General features: G+C 35.7%; 3 protein-coding genes across 3 annotated transcripts; 2 read left to right on the top strand and 1 right to left on the bottom strand.

Annotated features, from left to right (window-relative positions):
• Window positions 1-1098: 1098 nt before the first annotated feature.
• On the bottom strand, window positions 1099-5117 carry LOC138316910 (uncharacterized). The gene is made up of 4 exons (XM_069258557.1): window positions 4650-5117; window positions 4127-4284; window positions 3617-3831; window positions 1099-2855 (listed from the first exon to the last, which is right to left on the bottom strand). The coding sequence occupies exons 1-4, from the start codon at window positions 4877-4879 to the stop codon at window positions 2280-2282; spliced, it is 1179 nt and encodes a 392-aa protein (XP_069114658.1). The 5' UTR covers window positions 4880-5117; the 3' UTR covers window positions 1099-2279.
• Window positions 5118-7766: 2649 nt separating this feature from the next.
• Window positions 7767-12091, top strand: LOC138314810 (uncharacterized). The gene is made up of 4 exons (XM_069255360.1): window positions 7767-8091; window positions 9092-9243; window positions 10856-10986; window positions 11362-12091. The coding sequence occupies exons 1-4, from the start codon at window positions 7871-7873 to the stop codon at window positions 11617-11619; spliced, it is 762 nt and encodes a 253-aa protein (XP_069111461.1). The 5' UTR covers window positions 7767-7870; the 3' UTR covers window positions 11620-12091.
• A 2478-nt stretch (window positions 12092-14569) lies between these two features.
• Window positions 14570-19331, top strand: LOC138314811 (uncharacterized). Its single transcript, XM_069255361.1, has 4 exons — window positions 14570-15006; window positions 16454-16602; window positions 17105-17232; window positions 17837-19331. The coding sequence occupies exons 1-4, from the start codon at window positions 14780-14782 to the stop codon at window positions 18026-18028; spliced, it is 696 nt and encodes a 231-aa protein (XP_069111462.1). The 5' UTR covers window positions 14570-14779; the 3' UTR covers window positions 18029-19331.
• The last annotated feature ends 628 nt before the right edge of the window (window positions 19332-19959 follow it).

Below are 19959 nucleotides of genomic sequence, written 5' to 3'. Positions count from 1 at the left end.
TTACTGATACAGAACATGGTTTCCCATTACTGAGACTGCATACCCATACTACTTACTATTTTAAAACATTGAACAAAACTGTTCTATCAAGTGGACACAAAACATCTAAAACCTACCCGGGGATTTATTCCGTTTGAAACAGGAGTGCCGACACCTATATATGATATAGTCACGTGGGTTTGACAGGTTTAGTAAGAACACAATCAATCATCAGGGCGCCGAAAGATGCCTTCTGGGTAATTTCATTATTGATAGATTATACTTTACATCCGGGTAACTCAGTTTTGCATTAATATCTGAGATACAAGTCAAATAAGACATAGCAAAAGTTACTGTATATTTAATAAAGGATACCTTGTCAGAATTATTCTGAAGTTATCATTGTTTTAGATAGACGTTGATCACACGAACGTCAATGCTCCGACCTCTATTTAAACTGCTGAAAATAAGCTATCCGCATCAGCCATCTATATGCACTGTATTTATGTATATAAAAATGTTTTGATTACATAAAGATATTTTCTTATTTCCTGGACGACGTTATGACATTCATCGACTCAAGGTCTAATATAATAAGACGATAGACCGGCAGAATAATTCACACTTTACTGATACAGAACATGGTTTCCCATTACTGAGACTGCATACCCATACACTTACTATTTCATTGAACCAATGTTCTGGACACAAAAAGTACCGTAAAGCAAGTTGTTTTACCCTTTGGCAGTATAATGTGACCGGGCTTGGTCTCTTCAGCAGCATGAGTCAAAGACAGTACTATTAAAAGGACAAGAGTTCCGGTATACAGGAAAGAACAACATTATTATACCACTATATTCCAAATCATACATTCTGTACTTCATTCACCAGGACACCGCATACACGGGAGGCGAATCTTAAATGACCCTGACTGTTAATAGAACGCAAATTGATACAAAAAATTTGATCAAAGTAAATAACCGCCTATACGGAATATTTCCTCTGAAAATAAATAGTGTTTATTTTGAAATATTAAAAACATTCTTCACTAATTAGGTTTGTATTAAAGAACAAAAATAACGGTTTTCTTTTAATGTTTATTAAACATGATTTTGCCATCAAATTATGTATACAAAGTACAATGTATTACTGCATATTGATGTGGACATGTTTACATTCATTAATAAATAAATATTGACGTACATATTTTGAGTAATCACAGTTTAGCGCAAATTCAATCTTTAACAAGTTAGCACGATCATGAATTCGTGTGTTCGTAATAACAGCTTCAGCAAAGACTGGTAGTGCATGCAGTAAATGTAGTAGCGCAATCATATTTAGGTGCAATGTTCCTAGCACCAAACGCGCAAAAATAATGTTATCGTTAATATGTATTTACACCAAGAATATTCTTCAAAATACAACGCTCAAGTTACACAATAAATTAAAAGCAAACAGGAGTTCTAGATTAGAATAACTTATCAATCATCTTCAAACAAAATATTGTACATATAGTTTTATTTTCTCACTTTACGTAAGCATATATTAAATATTATTGACTCATTATTTATGTATTCATACCAATCACATGTGAACGATGCTAATTATTGACTAATTGCAAGTTCTGCAACATTCAGGCGTATAGATATATATATTCTCTGATAATGATATTCTTGTTTTTAAAGCCGACATTGTTTAAATATAGCAAATAAGGTAATTCAATGTTTCATAGGTACAGAGGAGACAGTCGATTCATTAACCCTTGGGTAGCAGGGAACACCTATCATGTATCAAAGGTTTAATTGTTCCTCCATTACCTGCGAAACAATTGTGTAATATGACTTCAGATAATTTTTCCTGTTTAGGAAACTACTCCCACTATTATATGGTCGTCTCCATCGCATTAAAATGAAGTAAAAATCCTGGTTGGATTATTACAAATAATACTCATCAATATCTTGAATATGGACTATACGTTTCTCATTCATCATTATTAGTTGTTGAACTATTATATAATTCTTATTAAGTTACCCATCTATCTTTGTAACTTTGGACTGTTCAAATAAGCATTTCTTTCAGAGCCAGAATTCACATTCTGAATAATGGTTTGATTAGATTATCAATGATTCTGTTTGCTTATCAGTACACATCTTACCAGAAATGGGTCGCTTTCACTGACTTAATAAATAAATAAAAGATAACATATCACTTTTCTCATCGCAAAACAAATAGAGGGCCTGGAAATGAAAAATAAATACATTTTAATATTGCGATTTGCATTCCAAGAGGTATAAGCCTCCTCATAGTTCGGTTTTTCTATTTTTCCTTTCCTTTTGTTTTTGTAACATTTTATTTATCTTTTCAGCCATTTGTCCTCCATTAGCGCCCCCTAATTGTCCAATCAAGCCCATTAACCCGGCACCTCCTTCTCCGCCAAGCTGACTCATAATAGCGGCCAATCCGTCACCGTTTCCGGCACCACCTGCGCCAAGCTGACTCATAATTGCGGCAAGTCCTTCGTTGTTTCCGTCCCCTTTTCCCATCATGTCCCCAAGTTGTCCTAACAGGCCTTCCATCCCGCCTGTTCCTTGGTTTCCCATCGCTCCTGCGAGCTGTTCCATGATGCCTTCCATTCCTCCTCCTCCTCCGCCCATGGCTCCTGCCAGCTTGCCCATCAGTCCTGCCATACCTTCGCCGCCATTAGAACCTGTGTTCCCCATCATTCCTGCCGCTAGTTTACCGATCATTCCTGCCATGCCGTTTCCATTACTTTTACTGCCACCGCCGAAGATTCCACCAATCATTTTCTTAGCCATACCTGCGATTCCTTTGCCTTCTTTACTTGTGACCACCGCTTTCATTGCATCTCCCATCATCTATCAAATAAAATTATCTTCTGCATTGAAGTCAACTGTGACACGTAATAATTAAATCTGTTCAATGTCAAACTCCCTTTCAATATTCAATATCAAACTTATTTACTGTTGCATATATCAGAGTATGAACGAGATTCCAATCATGTACCTAAAGAAATACATGCAATGTAATTATCTTTATTTGAAGCCGAAACCAGCAAATAACAAACAATTCATCAAACTTCATGGAACCTGTTACCCTAATTGTTTAGTTAAAATTTATTTATGTTCAAGTGGGGATAAACAGAAATCTGCCATTGCAAAATTCATATTGTTACCTGACTCTTTATAAAAATGTAAATAAAATAATTTCGATTGTTTTCAAAGAAATTGCTTCAAACCCGTTACAAATATACAAATTCCAAGAAACTATTGACCGGCAAGGAACTTTTGCATGCGCTTAATTGTTGACGTTATAATTAATTGTTGACGTCATAAACACAGATGTGCCGAACCCAAATATTATTTCTCGCCAGAAGCTGTGATAAGTTTAAGATTGTTTCATGCCATATCATCAGTCAACAGCCATGAAACACTATTCCACGTGTTGGGACCAACCAAATCAACTGCTTCCCTCACCCTCCGGCCTTGCAAAACAGTGCATCGCGTTGGTTCCAACACCTCGTGAAAAGAGTTTTGACTGTTAACTGAAATGGCATGAAACAACTGTATATTCATACATTGTGTTAGTGTCATTGTCTAATTCTTGAGTATATACTTACGTTTGTAATAATCAGTTTATCTTTCTCCTTCGTGGCAGCATCAACCTCGCTTTTATTTGTTTCCTCAACAGAATCCTTTTCTCCATCGCTTGTCTGAGGTACTGTACCTTCCTCTTGTTCTACAGTCTCCTGTCGGGGTTCTGATTCCTCTTTAGAAAAGATTTTCACCAGCGTAACCTCATATTGCAGTGTAGAATTACCGGGTACCAGGTTACCTAAAACGGAATAGCAAAATACCATCAATGTTATTACATATAACACTGATTTGATATATTTGTTGTAACCTCAATGGGTAAGGACAGGTGTAATCTCAGTAGCCAAAATAAATGTATTTGGCACAGCCAAATTAATGGAGAGTCATTTCATTGAGGTTTTTTTTTTACACTAACTAAGGAGGGCTAACAAAGACTCTTTTAGCCAGTTAACTATTTAAGAACTGTCAATAAGTTAATTATAAGTAGTCCTGTTTTCTGACTCAGTGTAATAATGTATTCTATCATTTGTGCATACCTTGTTTGGTTTGACTATCTTTAACTCCGTATCCTAGCAACGGTGGCACGACCATTGACCTTGACTCCTCTTCACACATGTCATACAGGCCTCGCTCTAGTGTAGGAATGTCAACGAACTGACCCAGGTGAACCACATACGGTGAATCCTCATTTAATCTAGATGAAATATAAAACAAGTCAAGGTGGAGTTTATGGTGAATTAAAGGGTACCTATATTTTTCACACTATTATACGATTCTGATAGGATATATATTTTACCATGTATTACTGAAACTGAGCTTAACAAATCCTCCGAAAATAACGAAAGATATAAATATATAAATACTATCACAAGTGTATGTACTGAAGATGTAAAACATGCTATTTTAACGTAATTAAACTGTTTGATTATTGCGATTGAACTTCTTGACGTAAAACGTCGAATATTGACAGATTAGATTGGTCTTTGAATTACTAAATTAAAGATACGATTACCATCAATATTGTTTTAATATAAAGTGGATAAAAACATCAAATCTTACCTTGTCTCAATGACTGTGTCAGATCCGTGGATTTTAATGGTGTAGCGAACTAAAAGTCTATCGTCCAACTTTGACTTCCGGAGACACTCGCCTCCATTTTTAACAGTTTCTACGGTAAAATCGGTGAGAGAAGTATCCGCTCTTACTCTGTAATATATCGCCCAAATTGCCGTATACCACACAAGTATCATAATGAAAAGAAGGTATATAAACAATTTTCCAGCATTCATGTTGATCGTTCTTAAATAAAGCACCAATTAACAGTTATATTAGATCGTATAGCACTTCAATGTGTTTATCCTAGATACATTCCGTACGAATCAAGTCTTTGTTTTCCTGTTTGCACTGAATACCAACTGTTGGGTCCTAAATCGGACGTGTAACGTTTGGTCAACGGGTTCCGAATGGGAACATATTGTCCGAGGAAGAAATATAGGTGTGTCCTCGAAGATAAGTTTGCATAATCCAACACGTCATATAAAGGAACAAAACAGAAAGTTCTTCTACTTCCTGCACTTCGGCAATCTCAGAACTATATATCGAACAAATCGCGGTGTCAAAGAATGCCTCCGGGGAGTGAATCGCCGAAAGGCGGAAGACTATGTAGACGGGTATATCTGAATGGCATACACGTGTACAACGGTACTTAACGACTAATCTACACCGAACACGTGTATTTAACCTTGAGCAATATTTAATACCATTAACACTCCTATCAACGTAGCTTAACAATCTTTTATAAACTTAATTTATTAAAAGTTAAAATGATTATTACACTTTACATATTGGAAAAACCAGAAGAACTTGTATTGTACGAAGCGTGTTCTGTTATTATAGGTCCTATGTTATTCGTCAAGAAGATACGACACAACACGAATATACCAAAGCCTCCCAAACGTGCCCCTTTCTCTTCACACACGCAGGACACGCAAGCCGTCCTTAAATGATCCTGGCTGTAAATAGGACATAGATATAACAAACCTAATCAAATATTAGTCTTCGGTCGAATATACAGTATAACCCCTCTAACTCGAACTCGCTTTTCTTGAATAACCCCATTTTTTGTCGACCAGATTGCATGGCCCGATCGTTCACCTGTGTATTTCAAGCAACATCCTTGATATCCTCGAATTATTAACTGGGCCTCCTGCATTTGGAGTTGAAAAGGTTTTACTCTGTATGAATTAACATTTTCTCAAAATTAGCACTATTCAAATCTGTGTTTGTCTTAATAAAAAATAAAACATAAATTACATAATAGTAAAATCTTACAGATAAATCTCCATCCATATGCAATGACGATCAACTTACAATTGACCGGTCGCCAGGTGTAATATAGCCACGCCTCATGCTCACAAATGCACGTGTTTCTATTCAGTGTCGGAGCAAACATCGTAGCACACACAATACAAAATGCAAAGTCACGTGCCCCTGTGATTGACAGCTGGCGATCCGACGTTTGAACAGTGCCCCTGTGATATGAGGAAGGCTTTGGGTTCTGTCCCCTGACTGAGACACACCGTAGTCTTTCTATTCCTGTAGCGCTCAGCATCTTAAGAGGATACAGTTCTGATGTTTATCGGCACATGGCTTTTATATAAAAAAATGAGAGAACGGCAGAAGAATTCGGAGTAAGAAAAAATAGTTGATGATATGTCATATTTATATTATCATTAAATCAAAAGTAAAGGAAGCGTAACGCAGTTTTAATAACAATCAAAACAGGACAACGACTTTTGATAAAATAGCTTAGTTTACGTCATAATAATTGTATTTAAAATTAACATGGATACTTAAGTGTTGGTATTGTACTTATAGATCCTCCATTGCCGACAGAGCATAAACGGTACCATTCATTTGAACAATAACTGAAGTTATTATTATGTATATATTTGTCTAATTAACACAAAAATACATAATTTAGTTTGCTTTTGGCTTAAGCACAATCAGTACTTCATCCCATATAGGGCATAGTGCCATGGATTTTTTTTGGGACACAATTAATCATTTTGATATACATATATTTTTATCTTCAAGTAAAACAAGAAGCACAAACTTTTCAATGGGGGTAATGGTATATAGTAAGTAACTTTTGTAACTGTACAAAAATACGAATTCGTGTCCTCCTTTTTGATAGAGAAAACTACCATTCGTCAGCGGTGTAGGATATTTGATAAAGTTTCAATTTGTTAAAACAAACTGGGCTAACATGTATGTACTACTGTAAACCGTATGTCTTTCGAGTGCTATTCACTTTAGCATAACTGCGCGAAAATTTGTGAGTTATTATTAGGAATTCCCATTCAACTTGGATGTTAATCTTCGCGAACTTGATTGAAATGGAAATCGCGAAATTTAACAGCTGGTTTGCAGTAGCAATAGAGAAAAAGTTAACGTTTAAAGTCGTGAAGTACTTGCTTATGTATGGGTGTAGATAGATGAGTGTTCAGTGTCAACCCACAGGTTGTTCGTTAGGAGATTGACTGTGTGATGGATGGAACGTTTCTGAAGTTATGAATATTGGTGATGTGAACTCTGTTAATATGGGTTATGGGGACGGAAGGGGAAAGTTAGTTGTGATAATAATGAAACAATAAAGAAACAAGAACATTTGTGAACCGACATAGAAACCATTTATATATCGTTGGGAGATTTTCCGTGTTTAAAGTCAGATTGATGCTGTGATCTTAGCTTTTGAGAGAGTGGAATTTAAAAGAATAATTTTTAGCCAATATTATAAAAATATGCACGATCATAAGCGTTATAATTTTCTTTTAAATATTATTCACGTTCGAGTATGACTGGAATTCCTTAACAGTATATCATTCATATTGACGTTGGAAATAAAAATGGTAACGCTATATTGAACTTAGTTGAGGTTTATTAAAGGCATTAGAAAGGTATTCATGATTGAAACGTGAAATCCAGATGTTTTAACTGATAAATTCCCTTTATTGAACCTCTTGAATGCAAATAAAACGTGTTAGACCTCTCCAAGAAACACGTGTTATGTAAAGGATGTGGTTAATGTTTGGCTATCTAGATTTTCCTGACTTAAGTGATCAGTCACTTGGATTCTGCACTAAAGCAGAGCAAACTCCAAAGCCGTCACAAATACTCCTGAATGTTTTATCAAGTGTATCTACCCAAAGAACCGACTGTAGTTTGACGTTTTATACGTAAAGGATTTAAATTCGATTCTAGCTTTACTTTGATTCACAATGGAGCGTTTCGTTTCTGCTTTGTTCATTTTAACAATAGTGTTTCTCGGAACCTTATTTCCTGTTTTCACGACAGCCGAGGAGTCAACAGAACCTACTGAGATGAAGATGGAAGTAATCAAAAAGCCTAAGTTTTGCTTTCGAAAAGTGAAAGCGGGCGACCTGATGTTGCTGAAAATGGAAGGGAAAATTTTCTCCACTGGGGAAGTTTTTGATTCGAAGTAAGTTGTTAGGTTGATATTTTATATACTTTCCATCCTTACTTAAACAGTACGTATTCGGGTTTACAAATATCATAATGTCAAGCGTTTTGATAGTGTGCGGTGATTTGTCGAGACATTCTGTTGTTCTTAGAGCTCATCATATACATTGTATATATAAAATGTAACATGGGACGACAGGCTTGCTTGTTGTCAGCATAATGTGACAAGGTATGGGTGTTTTTATCTTTGGCTACATGTTTGAATGTGATAGTACTAGAAAATGAGATAGAGTTCCGATATTACATGCAGATACAACACAAACATACTGCAGTTTCCCTAAACACGAATATATTACACTTGCAATACAAGGTACACATGACAGATTGCAAAGATTGTGGGAGTTTTGTTAGTGCAAGTAGAAATTATGACATTACTGAAATCTTTACACTTTAACATTTACATTTTACCACAGATATTCAAATTACTCTAGTTATAATTGTGATCTGCATTATAAGCCAATAAATGCAGCCTAGACTTGATGTAGTAATATCTATATAAATGGATGTGAGTTTTGTTTACAGACACCATGTTAGTCCGCGCGGGAAAATTGACGTTGGAGTTGAATGAACCAGTTTGGTTATGAAACTATGAAAAACATATTTTAAATACATTATCTGGATTATTAAAAGTAAACTGAAAAGCTATTGAAAAACATTTTGATCTATCAGAGTTACTTCACTCAAGCTTGTTTAGCAATTTAGTTGAACAAATTTTAATTTGTCTTTGTTGAACGGAAAAAGTGTTTTTGTACCTGGATAAAACCTCTGCTACAACATCTTCAGAACATACGACAGTGGGATTCTACTTGTCCAGATGAAATAAAAAACAGAATGTGTTTTGATAGTTAATGTAAATATTTACTGTGGATATCATGTGCGATTATATTTTGTTGTAATTTTTACCAAAGGATATTTGTTTTACTTTCTTGACTATTAATTTTAAATTGTGATTTATTAAGTCTCAAAGCAAAACAGCCGTACGTATTCCAACATCAAGGAGGTCAACTCGATCAGCAGATGGAAATAGCTATGGAAAACATGTGTGCTGGCGAGACAAGGAAGATTATACTGCCAGGCGGGGGTCAGCGACAGAACTTCACTACAAAGAAAGGTAAGGTAATGATAATCTGAAGTAAGTAGTGGACCTAACATAATGTTTACTGATTAAGGGTTCGTGGTATCCGTCAATGATACACTGGAGTACGTAGTGGGCCTATCATAATGTTTACTGATTTAGGGTTCGAGGTATCCTTCAATGATACACTGGAGTACGTAGTGGGCCTAACATAATGTTTACTGATTCAGGGTTCGAGGTATCCGTCAATGATACACTGGAGTACGTAGTGGGCCTATCATAATGTTTACTGATTTAGGGTTCGAGGTATCCGTCAATGATACACTGGAGTACGTAGTGGGCCTATCATAATGTTTACTGATTCAGGGTTCGAGGTATCCGTCAATGATACACTAGCGTACGTAGTGGACTTAACATGTTTACTGATCTAGGGTTCGAGGTATCCTTCAATGATACACTGGAGTACGTAGTGGGCCTATCATAATGTTTACTGATATAGGGTTCGTGGTATCCGCTAATGATACACTGGAGTACGTAGTGGACCTATCATAATGTTTACTGATTTAGGGTTCGAGGTATCCGTCAATGATACACTGGAGTACGTAGTGGGCCTATCATAATGTTTACTGATCTAGGGTTCGTGGTATCCGCCAATGATACACTGGAGTACGTAGTGGACCTAACATAAAGTTTACTGATCTAGGGTTCGAGGTATCCTTCAATGATACACTTGAGTACGTAGTGGGCCTATCATAATGTTTACTGATATAGGGTTCGTGGTATCCGCTAATGATACACTGATGTACGTAGTGGACCTATCATAATGTTTACTGATTCAGGGTTCGAGGTATCCGTCAATGATACACTGGAGTACGTAGTGGGCCTATCATAATGTTTACTGATCTAGGGTTCGAGGTATCCGTCAATGATACACTGGAGTACGTAGTGGGCCTATCATAATGTTTACTGATATAGGGTTCGTGGTATCCGCCAATGATACACTGGAGTACGTAGTGGGCCTATCATAATGTTTACTGATATAGGGTTCGAGGTATCCGCCAATGATACACTGGTGTACGTAGTGGACCTATCATAATGTTTACTGATTTAGGGTACGAGGTAACTGTCAATGATACACTGGTGTACGTAGTGGACTTAACATGTTTACTGATCTAGGGTTCGAGGTATCCATCAATGATACACTAGCGTACGTAGTGGACTTAACATAATGTTTACTGATTCAGGGTTCGAGGTATCCGTCAATGATACACTGGAGTACGTAGTGGGCCTATCATAATGTTTAATGATATAGGGTTCGAGGTAACTGTCAATGATACACTAGCGTACGTAGTGGACTTATCATGTTTACTGATTTAGGGTTCGAGGTATCCTTCAATGATACACTGGAGTACGTAGTGGGCCTATCATAATGTTTACTGATTCAGGGTTCGAGGTATCCTTCAATGATACACTGGAGTACGTAGTGGACCTAACATAATGTTTACTGATTTATGGTTCGAGGTATCCTTCAATGATACACTGGAGTACGTAGTGGGCCTTCATAATGTTTACTGATATAGGGTTCGTGGTATCCGCCAATGATACACTGGAGTACGTAGTGGGCCTATCATAATGTTTACTGATTCAGGGTTCGAGGTATCCGCCAATGATACGCTGGAATACGTAGTGGAACTGCAGGATATCCAGGACAGTCCTGACCACGTGATGGTGTTTAACCTACTAAACACGGATAAATCCGGGAAACTGTCCGTGGCACAGGTAATCATGTCTTATATAACATCTTGCATACTGCAGACCAATTTATTTTCAAGTGCTATTATATATTTTGAATAATTCCCGAGCCGTTAGAAATAGCGGAAATTATTTGTTGCAAAAATGTTCAGATGACTTCAAATCGCGATATTTTGTCGTCTTAAATGATAAGTGGAATTACATGGAAACGCGACGTGAAGATGGTTAACAGTAGTGAAATGATTATGAAGAATTTCTTTCATGAATGATATTGAAGAGCATTCTCAGAGGTTATTGTATTCCGTTTAAAAATTTTACACAAAGGGCATGATGAGATTAACATACAAAATGATTTATTTTTTTTTCAAAAAGAAGAAATTCCAATCTTGACATATTTTCCAGTTTATGGCAATCGCAGCACAGGGACTAGAAATGTTCCCAATGATTTCCACCCTGGAACAGATGGAATTGGTGATCCAAGAGGCGTTCCGAATCGCCGACAAAGATAATGACGGCCTTCTTGACCTTGAGGAATATCTCGACTCGCCATTGGTCGTACAGGGGGATCAAGAACAGGAGAACAATCTCGCTAAACTTTTTGAGGACATGGAAAAGAAAAAGAAAGCCAAAGAGGAAACGGGTGCAAAAGATGAGCTGTAGAGACATAAAATCTGTTATTTAAACAAAACTACATGTGTACCTTCATTAAATAGAAACAAATAAATCCATAGGCCCATGCTATACTACTACAAACAAGGGGATTTTTAATAGTGTCGTGCTTCAAAATGGAGTGCTTAAATTGTAGGAATAGGTTTGAAATAGTAAATATTCTTGGGAAAGAAAGTGAATTATTTTTTGGCAGAGAACATCAAATAGTCTCCCAAAACACACACCCGCACTTCACACACCCAACAGACTGCATACATAGGAGGCCGTCCTTACATGACCCTGGCTTTTATAGGACGTTAATTGAATCAAACAAAGAAAGCCTATAGATATGCGTTCCATAAACTTTGAAATTATTTGATAATACAAAACCTAGAGATGCCTCTGTTTTTAGATTTATAAGGGAGAATTTAATTATAATAATACCATATTTGGAAATTTGGTGATGAGGTTATTTGGAGAATATGTGAGGTCAGTCCATAACAGTCATGTTGAGGTAGTAGCCTTGTTTATATCACTTCTTATGTGTATTTGTACATAACCAAGTTGATTAAAAGGGTGTAGATTGCTGTGCTGTTTGTAAATTTTGGCAAAATATGCACAAAAGTGTACATTTCAGTTTAGCAAGTCCAAATGGTTCAGTACATATTTCTATCATCAAATAACAATGCCATTAGGTTTACTAGTGTCTATAGCAGGTTCGAATGCAATGATTATAGGTGTTAGCGATAGCTTCAAGGCAGTTTACAAGTTACAGTATCAATCCTCGTTTTGGGAACCTTTGAAATACCTTAGTTTATCGTGACTTCCCTACCAGAAATGACATCATGTCCCTTACAAACCGAAATTGCATATTACAGAGTTATCTGCACTTGCGGGTAGGTATTGATTGTGACGTCATGTGTTTGCGAGCGTAACGTCATACGTTTCGGAGAAAACGACGTGAATTGCGCTCACAGAATAATGACGTAACAATCGATACCTACCCGCAAGGGAGCTAACTCTGTATATGCAAAGACGGAATAAAGCATTTACAATTGCATTGCCCTGCCTTCTAATAGATACAGTATATATACTCACCAATAAGTGTGTTCAGTAAAACCAAAACCTATGTCGATATAATATTATCTAAGATATAAATGATCTAAGGTGCTTGGGAGTTGATGGCACTTACTGAAAAGATAATTAAAATGAATCATGATAAAGTCTTAGTCTATTTGAGTATCTCTCAACGGCCTCTCTAATGTCGCTTTCCATTTCTCTCTGAGTTATCTGTGATGCTTAACCAAAGAATAATTGGACAAATGGAGGTTAGCTTAAATATTACAAATTACACGTACCATCGAAAAAGTCCAAATATCCTCTCTACTAACGTGTTTTATTTCATATTAGTACTGTCGAGTGATTTGCTCATACTTTACATCAAGACCATAATGTTGAACCCAAAACTGTCAAAACATTATATGTGAATATGGTGACAAATGCCATTCCAAGTTATTGAAAAATATGTATTTGCCACTTATGAACATTACCATTATTTCCGATTCTTTGATAAAACCAGAGAATGTATTAGATATATGTATATATGTTTATGATAAAAGTAAATAATGCTAACTTCCATTTGTCCTGGGATCACTATTATACAAGGGAGGTAACTCCGAGAGAAACGGCAGTCAGTCGACAGTCAATAAATTTTAATTTACAAAGTTTTCTGCCATTTACAAATTTCAACGTTGGAATCATTTAACGATGACATAGCCTTTTTGTTGTGCCTTAACACGTATTTACATTTTCCTCATTAAAGCTTCTATGCTTATAGACCAAATTGTTGTTATTTGTTATAATCGTTGTTCAGCTCCAATACATATATTTTAAGACTTTGGCATAATTCATTCTGACTATATACGTGCAAGTATATATTGACATTGTGAATTCGCGCGAGAAAAACAACATGAATCTTCAATTTGAAATTGAAAGTTTAAGGAAAAATTTGCATTATTTTGGACGGTTTGGGAGACCAAGCCGTGTTGTACGTGGGTTTCGTATTAAAAGAGAATGTCTTTTTCATTAGAATGCATAAGGTTCCAATTTCAATACCGTTCCTCAACTCTGAGTAAAATCCTTATCGTGAATATCTTTAAAAAAATCATTACAAACGATAATGAAAAAAAATGTTCAATATTTAAAATAAATTCTTAAACTATGCAGTGGTTTCGTATGATGATTTAATTAAAGATAATGAGTTTCATCTCGCAGCGATGGCGATGCTTATAATTATATCTCTTTATTGGCAGACAAGCGAGACAACATAGCGCTAAATATGTTGTATATTGTTTATAGCTTGAAAAGTAAAAGGAAAGAACAGAAACACTTTTTCATTAACAGAGAACAGGAAACACGCGTATTATGGTCTTTATATACACATATGTTCGTCAGCAAACAATTACACAGATTGTAGTTTAGAAAAACGTGGGATTCTTACATCTTACTGTAAATAAAAAAATTTCAAATTTTAGAACATTAACCAACTTCAGCAGATTTGTGCAATAATGATTAACAATCTATTTTAGTTTTATTTTATTCCCTCCTCAGTGAAGATTACAATGTCACATTACAATGACTGAAATTCATTGAATGGGTTATAGACGGTAGTAAGTATAACAATATAAACTATAAAAACTGAAAATATCTTTAATAGCGCGTAATTGATGTTTACATTGTAGTATAGATGCTCGGAGAACTCTATGTATAGATATCAGAAACAAAAATGACGAATGAGGTCAAAAAAGAAAATTATAGAATTATAATTAAATATTAACCCAGAGTCCATTTTGTTGTATGTAATTTACAACAGGCTTGCAGAAAACGTTTATAAATACGTTTAACATGACAGTATTGTCCCTTGGAGTCAGGACACACGGAAGTACATACACCGGGACGTCCTGCTCCCGGTCTATCAAGCCCGGAGGTCAGGATCATTGAGCACGAGCCATGATACTACTAGTAATGATTGACAACATCCACGTGTACCCGAAATTCAATCAAGTGGAACGGTTGATATTGACTTCGGAAGTTTGACCGGCCGACAATATTTGACTGGACAGTGCGTTAAGTGTCCAGTTTCGTTCTGATATCTCGACCAGACAAACGTTCAATGATGGGACCTGGAAAACTACTTAAAGCTTTAATCCTTATAGTGACACTGGCGGTTAGCATTGCCGAAGAAAATTCCGTTAATAAAAAAGGAAAAGTTCCGCAAGTCGAAATTGAAGTGATTGTCGCTCCAACTGGAAGTGCATGTACACGGAGAAGCAAGGCCAAAGATGTCCTGAAAGTACATTTCGACGGTTTCTTGGAAGACGGAACTAAATTCGAATCGAGGTAAATACTTGCAGGCGTTACCAGCAAATGTATATCGTGTATTAGGGAATTATTTTTCTTTCGATTTTAGACATATTTCAAAGTCTGTAAAATGTGTAGAGCTTTCGACTTGTCCAAATAAATAACAATATGACATTAAGTACAAAATGTATAGTGTGGCAAAACTACGGATCGCAGTAACATATATCGTATAATCTATACCAAATATACATGTATAGTGTGGCAAAACTACGGATCGCAGTAACATATATCGTATAATCTATACCAAATATACATGTATAGTGTGGCAAAACTACGGATCGCAGTAACATATATCGTATAATCTATACCAAATATACATGTATAGTGTGGCAAAACTACGGATCGCAGTAACATATATCGTATAATCTATACCAAATATACATGTATAGTGTGGCAAAACTACGGATCGTAGTAACATATATCGTATAATCTATACCAAATATACATGTACAGTGTGGCAAAACTACGGATCGCAGTAACATAACATATATCGTATAATCTATACCAAATATACATGTATAGTGTGGCAAAACTACGGATCGCAGTAACATATATCGTATAATCTATACCAAATATACATGTATAGTGTGGCAAAACTACGGATCACAGTAACATATATCGTATAATCTATACCAAATATACATGTATAGTGTGGCAAAACTACGGATCACAGTAACATATATCGTATAATCTATACCAAATATACATGTATAGTGTGGCAAAACTACGGATCGCAGTAACATATATCGTATAATCTATACCAAATATACATGTATAGTGTGGCAAAACTACGGATCGCAGTAACATATATCGTATAATCTATACCAAATATACATGTATAGTGTGGCAAAACTACGGATCGCAGTAACATATATCGTATAATTTATACCAAATAACACTTAGTAATAATACATGTAGTGTGGCAAAACTACGGATCACAGTAACATATATCGTATAATCTATACCAAATATACATGTATAGTGTGGCAAAACTACGGATCGCAGTAACATATATCGTATAATTTATACCAAATAACACTTAGTAATAATACATGTAGTGTGGCAAAACTACGGATCACAGTAACATATATCGTATAATCTTAGTAATAATACATGTAGTGTGGCAAAACTACGGATCACAGTAACATATATCGCATAATCTATACTAAATAACACTTGTAGATTGAACATTGACCATTTTGATACATGTGTATTGATAATGTTGGTCAAATGTACATGTATTTATGGAACATTTTATCGTTGAGATATGAACCCTCTTAATTTGTGGTCATATTGGAATACAAAATATTTTACCAACTGCGAAAACACAATTTTCTTCAACATAAAATAGTCTCCCAATCATAAGCACGATACATTCCTAACACACGACGTTTACTATTGTATATTTGTGTTTTCCTCCCGACAGTCGTGAAGACGGTGGCGAACCTATCCTGGTCCAGCTCGGTAGTAAGATGGCCCTAAAGGGATGGGATATCGGTCTTATAGACATGTGTGTTGGCGAGAAACGCAAGCTCACGATCCCGCCAAAGTTCGCTTATGGGTCCAAGGGACGAGGTAAGTGGTACAAATGTTAATACAATTATTATAGTTATTCGAATAGACTCGTACCCGGAAACGATTACGTGACGGTACGTTAAACTAACTCTACCCACATTCGAATAGACAACAAGTTTTAATCATAAAATCAGAAATTAACAAGAAAGACGGAAACTTCAAAACAAGACTAGCATGTATTCGTTAAGAACGTCAGAATAAAGGTTTGGGAATATCATGAATATTAATCCATATAACTTATTTCAATTATGTACATAGAATATTCCTGATATAGCTGATATTCGGACTATTTTAAGCAATGCTGCAATCTTATATTGAGTGATTGCCTCTGGTGTCCTACGTATACTTGGATCTTCCAATATCTATTTTGTTATAAAATTATTTATCTTCTCTCATCAACGTAATTGTATCACATTTGTGTTTTATATCTGTTTTATTGTCTTGGCACCACGTATTTATCTTGCTGAACTATAAGATTAAAACCGGAAATGTCGTTTTTCAGGTAATGTTCCCGGAAAGGCTACAGTAATTTTCGAGGTGGAACTGTTTGATATCCAAGGTGGAATCCATTTGTCTACTGCCTTCTCCAGATTAGATTTGGATATGGACGGGTTTATTGATACCACAGAGGTGAGTCTTACCACGCAATATCTTATTGCAGTTCACGTGCGAGTTGTCTAAACTGATGCTACATGGAAATTAATACATGTATAAGAAACCAAGTAATTGCTAATTCGATTTATATCTTCTTCTTAAAAGACGAGTTTACGCTCATTTAGTATATTCTAATATTCTAATATTCTACCACTACCCCCCCCCCCCCCCCCACCCCCCCCCCCAACCACCACCACCTTTGAACCGGAAGTTCGAAAACCAGTTGAGGCCGTTGCTATGGCATATCATTATCCATTAATGGTCCTGGCTGCTTAATGAGCACCGAACTATAATACTTCTGTCATAGCTTCGTTGCGTTGTGAATAGTACATCCGTCGCAACAAACGAAAACTATCGTTTTTGTTATCTTTCTTTAGATATTTGCATAGCTTCGTAGAACATATTCTGACTTGTTGCTTTGACGTTCATTGATTTCCTGATGCTGGCGTTGTGGTCATTGACTCTTGCAATACTTGAATTTGCTTTACTCTTCTCACTCTTCATTACATGATTATGATATTGATTATGTATAGATCTACTCATTACATTATGACATGTACGAATTTTATTTACGTTTTAGTTTGAGGACCAACTGAAAGCCGCATCAAAGAGCAAAGAGTTCCCAATCCCTGAGGATGAGTTTATGATCCGACAGATCGTACAGATGGCATTCCAGGCTGGGGACAGGGATCGTGATGGCCTCCTCAGTCAGACGGAACTCGGCAAAATCCCGGGTCTCAAGAACATATTCTCACCAAAAACTGAGCTTTAATGATGAAATGGACATCTTGATTTTAGTCGTCATCTTAATCTAGCATCGAATTCTCAGGAATTGCAAACAGTAATATTTTACGCCGTTTTCCCTTCACATAAACGGGAAAAAATCTTGCTGAAATAATGGTTCGGATATTTTCTATGAATGTTGAAGACAGTAACAATAATACGGTAATTAACTGTGTTAATTATACCAAACAATATCTACATATAATGTACACTTGTATGTAGGAAAACAAAACATTGCAAAACATGGGTGTTCTGTCTCCATATCACATACGTGTACGTGCACTGTATGAATTTGGTGGCAATGAATGAATGTGAGGTTAAATACATAAATGGATGAATGTGAGGTTAAAACAATGGATGGATGTGAGGTCAAAACAATGGATGTGAGATTAAATACATAAATGGATGAATGTGAGGTAATGAATGAATGAGAGGTCAAATCAATGAAATGAATATGAGGTCAAAGCAATGACTGATTTCAAGATCAAATCAATGAATGAAAGGGAGGTCGAATCAATGAATAAATGTCAAGGTGAAATCAATGGATGAATGAAGTCGATATTTCACTGGGAGATGATATTAATGAATGAAAAGGACGTAAATCGATAATTAGGATTTGGTTATGAATAGAATGATCAGTTGATACGTGAGGTGTTTAGTTGGTAGATTTAAGAATGAATCATTTTAATGGATGTGTGTTAGGGATGCATTATGGGTGCGGTTTATATAAAATTAATTGTTGTTATTTAGGATTTAGGGTGGTGGAATGGATGTGCTGTCTGCGAGAAATCCACGATAAATTGTTTTAAAGTGACGTAGTTGAAAACATAAAAACGGTGCTCGAAAAATGTGTGTAATTATTGGGTGTTGTAAGGGAACATGTGCCATGATGTAGTTTCACTGATAAAGAGATAGATAAGGGGTTTTACCCACAATAAATGGAAAGTGTTTAAAAGTTAAATAATTTAATTGCTGTGTGTTGGTGTGTATGTTTGCTCAGATGTGGGAGAGGAGTATAGTATAGTGTTTGTATCCAACTACACGTAACAAAGAGAGACAGTGCACTAGTTAATAACGGGTGGTCAATTTATTGTCGTAATGCATAATCAGGATATTGTGTTTGTTACAATATACGAATTAGATATTTATTTATCCTTAATTTATCTATTTATTTACAGTGTAAAATAGCCTGCATATCATATCATAACACATCATTTCACTTTCCATTGTTAATTTCTAGTACATTTTATAAAATTTACGACAATAAAAATTAATGAAAATAATGAAAAACATGGCATTGTACGAAGTTTTTCTTCTGAATGAACCCCATATGCTTGAAACTGATATGAAATAAAACAAAAGTCATGGCAACAAAATGTCAGTGCGTTTAAAAGCAGCATTTCGTTCTCAAACATTACGTTATGTTAACAGTATATATATAAAATCGTGCTGAAAGTGACGATAGTTTCAGTGATTAACCTTAATTCAACGAAAAAGACAAAAGAACGTTTTGAATCGTTTCACTAGATTAATAGATCACTAATAGCGGTATACATATACAACAGACGAATTTTCTGACTATACATTATATCGCTAGTATTAATACCAGAACCCCCGGATTACAACAGCTACACTATTTGAGCAAACTTACACGAACACGACGCTAAAATATCTAATATTTTGTTTACGAATAAGAAATGAGTTCATTGTGTCTAAATAAATCTTCATTTTATTGTGGTAGAAAACAGTGATATTGCAAAACCACGACGACGATTCATGTTCAGTGGTGGTAGACAACGACGATGATAACATAATGACGATGATGACGATGATTATAATGACAACTATGACGATTCAACGAAAGTACACAGCATACGCACCGACTACTGATGATGATGATGGTGATGATGATGATAATGG

Source organism: Argopecten irradians, chromosome 2 (assembly GCF_041381155.1).
Source record: "Argopecten irradians isolate NY chromosome 2, Ai_NY, whole genome shotgun sequence".
In the NCBI taxonomy this organism is placed as follows: Eukaryota; Metazoa; Mollusca; class Bivalvia; order Pectinida; family Pectinidae; genus Argopecten; species Argopecten irradians.
This window is presented reverse-complemented; position numbering and strand designations above follow the sequence as displayed.